A 6,105-nucleotide genomic window follows, 5' to 3' on the forward strand; every position below is an offset into this window, starting at 1 on the left:
GTGTACTGGTGATAAGCATTCAGTGAGAAATTTTTAGGAGGCACATGTGGATTAGGTCATGGGGAAGAGGACATGGCTGCAAAATGGAGATGCTCATGCTTCAGTCTGGGGAGATTAGAAGAATGTGGTTAACAGATACCAAACTGTGCGTAGATAAGTGGAGTGAGTATATGACCTTATTGTAGACCAGCTATAGTTGGTGACATCCTTATGTACATTCAAAATAGCTAGAGGAGTTGTTTTCGAATGTTCACAACTTGAAGGTGTCAAAAAGAGTTTTTTTTTTAGGATAACTCATTTTACTGCCCTGTGATCATTACACATTGTATTCATGTACTGAAAAGCCACTACATCCCATAAAGAGGTACAACTAGGAGACAAGTAGATGGCATAACAGTTATGTTGCTGGACTCACATGTAGTAGACCTTGGTTTGAGTCCAAAGCCCGGCACCTTGAATGTCACACCGGGCATGTGTGAATGCATGCCCAAAATCTCAATTGTAGAATGGAGGAGAAGGGATTTAGGCATGGCCATCATATCTGTGGGGTTATTTCTCACCTTCTGTCTTTTTATATTTATCTATCTCTCCAGCAAACATGTGCTGTATAGCAAACAAACAAACAAACAAACAAACAAAACTCTCTAAAACTAAGGGGAAGAAAAGAAAAGAGTCGGTACACTAGTATACAAATTATAATATCTTAAAAATAAGAAAAGATTGATAATTTTAAAAACTTTTTAAAGAACAAGGATACATAATGTCACAGTGGGCAGTCATGTTGATTCTCCAGCTCTATATCCTTCCTCTCCCCTTTGGTGACTACCCTCTTCCAGGCCAATATTTTCAGAAAGAGATTTGATAAGAGATATGAGTCATTTAAACAGAAGAAAATTAATCCTTATTATTTTCAGACCCTGATTTGGTGTCATTTATAAATTCATTCTTACTGTTTCCATTAAGTAAATTGTTATGTCTGCACATACATCAAACTGTCAGGTACATACTGTAATTTACAGATAGATGGTGCTTAGGCACTTCCTGGGATTTTAAATGTGATATCCCATGACCTTAGTAACCACAGGAATTAAGGAGTGATAGATACCTCAGTGCCCACGACTCCTTATTTGAGGACATACCTAAAATGTTCCAAGTCTTTCTTTACGTTTTTCCCTTTGATCATCACAAACCTTGGAGAAGCCCATTTCATGTCTGAATATAAAATTGGACCCTGAAACTGAAAGATGAAGTCTTGATGACATAATGGACAGGTGGTAGAATCACTGATGAGATTCAAAATGCCTGTTAAAAAAAAAAACTATTTGTTTTTTCCTCGAGATCACTGCCAAATATTACTTTTTCACATACTTTTTGAACAGTAGCAATAACAACTTTTGGACAAATTCCAAAAGTTAAGAATACAGCTCAGTGGAAAAGACCACAGAATTGCTGAACAAGTGCATACTAGCCAAACAAGACTTGCTACATGGGCGTCTAAACCTTCTTTCCTGAATCTTAGCTCAGTACAGGGTCTTTATTAATGACTAGAATAGTTAGTTTATGCTCTCACTTATAGAAGTATTAAGAATATATAAACAGATAAGCAATGTTAAGAGAATCTAAGAACAAGAGATTTTCTTTTTTTTTTTTTTTTTCTTAGAATTCCCAAGTGATTTATTTCAAGATGAAAACTTCAGACACATGAAAAGGTTATGTAACCATCAGAGGGATGGTGGCTTATTTATTCCAGCGTTAATGATATTTATTTTATGCCTGGACTTCCTTTTATATTTGCTTAGGTAACTTCGTGGTTGATGTCATCCTCATATATTTTTTGTTCTATAAGTTCTTTTGCTTTGAAGAGGCCACCAAGAATTAGTGCAAACACTAAAAGAGCAAGACGAAGCAATAGAAAAAGCAGGAACTTGTTTACATTAACCAGTATTTTGGCTCGAATACCCACATCTCTGTCAGGTGGAGGGCCACTGTCTTCACTACCACCTGATCCTCTTTCCTCACACAATGGTGGCTTCCAACCTTGCACACAATGGCAGTTCTTCTTGTTGTTACACACACCTCTGAAATTGCATTTCTTCACATCGCAGTCAAAACCCATGTCGTCATGAAAAGTGCAATTCTGTCGATAACAGTATCTTCCTGGGCCACATGTTGCGCCATCCACTACAAGGCCCATCTCTGGTAACTCTGTCCCGTGGTGCGCATCATATCCAAAGCACTTTACTTCAGAAACATCTTGTACTAGGATGCTGCGAAACGTAGTGTGCTCACCTCCACCGGGAATGTGATCAATACCGTCACAGTGCAGCAATCCACATAAAACATCGTCTTCTTCACATTTAAAAGGCTTACTTCCCCCTCGTTGCAGCTTCACCCCACAGTTTCCAAATCGGTCACCTTTGGTATTCAATTTGTTATAGCATGCTGGAGAAGCATCTTTCACTCTGTAGCCAAAAAGGGCTTGACACTGCATATCACGGTCACTGCAGTTTCCTGCTATACAAACGGCTACTGCTGAACATGGGGTTCCATCCTGTATATAAAAGTCATGTGGGCACTGTTCCGATTTCCCATCACAGTATTCCGGTAGATCACAAATACCGAGCGTGTCTCTGCAGATCATTCCAGGTCTAGCATATTTACACTTAACGCAGCAAGACCCCTCATCACAAATACTACCAAGGCTGAGTTCACAAGTGGTCTCACAGCACTGGTCATCAGCACATTCTTTAAAAGAGCCACAGTCACATTCTTCATTCTGATTCCTTATCTTGTCTCCACAACGAGGAGCTACATAAGGAAAATTTTTATAAACTATATTTGGTGCACTCAAGCAAGGATCCCAGTTATTAAGCTTAGAATGTAATGCTGCATAAGAGCAATTGCTCATCACATCGAGAAGTCCAGGCATGGGAGCCATGAGGCAATTGGTTCTCCGAAAACAATGACAACTTTCACCATCATGTCGCATTCTCAAGCTGTGTCCCAATGCATGTGCTGTAATTGCTGCATCGAGGAATAGATGGAAATCTCCTACAAACACATATAGGGCTCCCCAGTTGGGATTGCATGTCCCATCATGGAAGGAACCACATATGACACCTGAGATTTTATGCCCTGTCAGAAGAACTGAAGTATCATGTTCAATGGCCGGAAAAAATCTGTCTTTTTTCCATAAACCAAAACTGCTTAAAATGTTATTTAGTGAGCCTCTCGAAACATCAAAGGAATCCTTCGTATTCCATATGCACAATACGCGGATGAAGACATTTAAATCAGCTTGTTTGTAAATCGTATGTATTATGTTGTTCATAATCACTACATTTTCTACAAGACGTGTAAAATTATTACTAGCCAGTCTGACTAATGAATTAGTGACTGTATAGTGAATTTTGTAGTGTTTCTTGTGTCCAATCCACAAATACACAGGACTTGCTCTAGGAGTATCGTCAAAGTTTGCCTCTTCAAATGCTGGATTTGTGTCTTCCTCGTCATTCTTACATCTCTCAGCCTGACCTGGTCTCTGTTCTGACACAAGCAGAGAAAGCACATGCTCAAATTTGGAAGAAGTCTCCAGTGGCTTGATTTCGTAAGTGAAGTCATCCACCTGCAGCATGCCACGCAGGCCTCCGTAGCAGGTGTCCAGTGTGCCCATGGACCCAGGAACCCCTTCCAGGTAGCCATAGTAGTAACAATCTCGGGGCACAAAGGGATAGTCCTCCTGCATGGCTCCCTGGTCATTATCAGTAATAACAGGAAAGTGTCTGGGCAGCAAGTTCTTCTTGAGGTTCATGTGAATCATGTGTCTTTGGCCCCCGAAGCGCAGGCTGTAGGACAGCTGGTCTGGCATCTCATCTCCACCCATCCTGTGCGGCACCTTCCTGGGAATCACAACTTCAGAGGAAGTGAAGCGCCATCCTGGTGGGGCATGAGAGCAGTAAACAGGGGACAGGACTGCCAAGAGCACAGGCAGCCAAAGGGCGACTGTCAGGGTGCTCTTGGTCCAGGGAAACTGAGCCATTGAAGAAAGAAAGTGCACTCAGGTGGGATGCAGGTAAGACTATCCCTGAAACATCAGCTTTTCCCAGGGTGGTGTCTTGAGGAGAGCAGAGTGAGGCTGAGGAGTAGCACTCACTGAGAAATGAGGGGGAGGGTGGACCATTACATAACAATGGTGTGCTCATCAGGGGAGGCACTGCCCAGTGACATGGAGCCCCTAGGTCAGGGGACCTCACAAAGAGAAGAAAATGGGAGGAGTTCAGAAAAATAGTGCATGCCTGGGCTGAAAACTCTCATGTTCTCTTAGAGGGGCTCAGAATTAGTGGCTTGGTGCAATCTGGGGACAAAGGTTCTCCCCACCCACCTTCTGCAATTCTGAATGTGATGATGATTCAACATATGATTCAAAAACAAACAAACAAACCTGGAGCAATACTGAGAAAAGGAGAACTTCCTCTTAGATGTATCTTGAGGAGAGAATTGATGTCGCTGGAAAATTCATGGAAAGAGGTAGAGAAACAATTGGGTTGTTTACATCTTGAAATTTGTCTGCGTTTATACAGTTTACAAGGTGGGATGTCTATGATTAACTAAAGCCTGGGGACTGTGATTGGCTGTAACCTAGCAACTAACCAAGGTAGACACCTTGCAAATGAGGCTGCAGGTAATGTCTGGAAGCCAAGGCAGGGATGGGTTAACAGTTCTCCCTTTTGGTCAGCCTCTCAATTTTGAAAGATTGACCAAAACGTAGACTATTGCCCTCCATCTCTGGCAGCATAAGTGACTTTTTCTTGGTCTTGGCATAGAAATCTCAATCATCATTAAATTCTGTCGTTTCCTCTGGTCCCTGGCATGCAATTTTTAAGTCACTGTGTCACAAGAGTTGAACAGTTTCTTTTTTATCTTTTACTGATCCTGTAAGATTTCTTTAGTGTGTGATGGGTGGCTGTATACAAACATTCATTACTCTAGAGAATACAACACATCAGGGACACTAAAAAGAACTTCAGTGGTTTAACATCCAAAGCACAAACAGTCCTCCTTAAGTAAAGCTTCCATGAGGCCAGTGAAACCATAGTAAGCAAAATTCAGTCAGTATAGGTAATTTTACAGTATTTGAGTCAAGTTGGTCAACATCCATGTTCTGGGAGTGATAATGATGAAGTACCATAGCTGTCTTCAAAATGGCCTGATTTAAAGAGGTGGTTTTTTTTTTAATTGTAAAGTCTAGGTGGAATATTTTTATTTTCAAGGAGAAAGTCGATGCTTTTCATCATATAGGCTTATAGTGTATGTGCTCTAGCCATAGTCTAATTGTTAGTAGATTAAAAGTAGTAAGTTTCTTTGATCTGCAAATCAGGAACGGTTTTAGTGGTAGGCCAAATTACTATTATTTAGAATTTCTGTGGAACTCACATTAATTTTTAAAATTTTTTAATTTCTTTTTCTTTTATGTATTCAATCATGTTATTTAGCTTACAAAGTGAACATTCCAACATGTGTACATTTCTCCATAGTCCAGTTGATAATACTATAAAATTATCTTTAATAGATAATATCACATTTCTTTGTCCCATTAATGCTTTGCCTCTGTTTTTCTTCTAAATGTCCTACCTCAGACTCTATTCTTTCACAAACATTATATCTGATATTCACAACCATTTACTGTATTTCTATATCCTTTAGTCAATCGGTTTCAGTTATACAGTACAGACACTCGATATATATTAAGGGGGAACATACAATGACTCTCCTTCATAGCCTGGCTTCCTTCACTCAGCAGTAAATCTTCCATATTCTTCCACTTTCTGTCAAAACCCAGGGTCTTGGGAACCAGCAGTTAGCGTAATGGCTATGTCGCTGGACTCCCACGTAGTCGACCTTGGTTCGTGTCCTGGACCCGGTGACTTAAAACTCACGCTGGGTGCGTGTGCGTGCGTGCCCAAGATCCCGAGAGGAGAATGGAGGAGAAGGGATTGCGGCGTGACCATCCCCCCTGGGGGGTGATTTCTCGCTTTCTGTCTCTATGTCTCTCTCTGTCTGTCTGGTGAGCGCACGCGCCCTACAGTGAAAATCTCTCAAAAAAAA

General features: G+C 40.9%; 1 protein-coding gene across 1 annotated transcript; it reads right to left on the reverse strand.

The window, feature by feature from the left end:
• Positions 1-1,709: 1,709 nt before the first annotated feature.
• LOC102502677 (disintegrin and metalloproteinase domain-containing protein 20) lies at positions 1,710-4,559 on the reverse strand. Its single transcript, XM_014583988.1, has 2 exons — positions 4,442-4,559; positions 1,710-3,936 (listed from the first exon to the last, which is right to left on the reverse strand). The coding sequence occupies exon 2, from the start codon at positions 3,881-3,883 to the stop codon at positions 1,796-1,798; it is 2,088 nt and encodes a 695-aa protein (XP_014439474.1). The 5' UTR covers positions 3,884-3,936; positions 4,442-4,559; the 3' UTR covers positions 1,710-1,795.
• Positions 4,560-6,105: the final 1,546 nt, after the last annotated feature.

This window comes from Tupaia chinensis, unplaced genomic scaffold (genome assembly GCF_000334495.1).
Source record: "Tupaia chinensis unplaced genomic scaffold, TupChi_1.0 Scaffold145367_1, whole genome shotgun sequence".
In the NCBI taxonomy this organism is placed as follows: Eukaryota; Metazoa; Chordata; class Mammalia; order Scandentia; family Tupaiidae; genus Tupaia; species Tupaia belangeri.

What these genes read in the sequence shown, in the direction of transcription:
- LOC102502677 (XM_014583988.1), bottom strand. Translation starts at nt 3,883, where the DNA reads ATGGGTGGAGATGAGATGCCAGACCAGCTGTCCTACAGCCTGCGCTTC.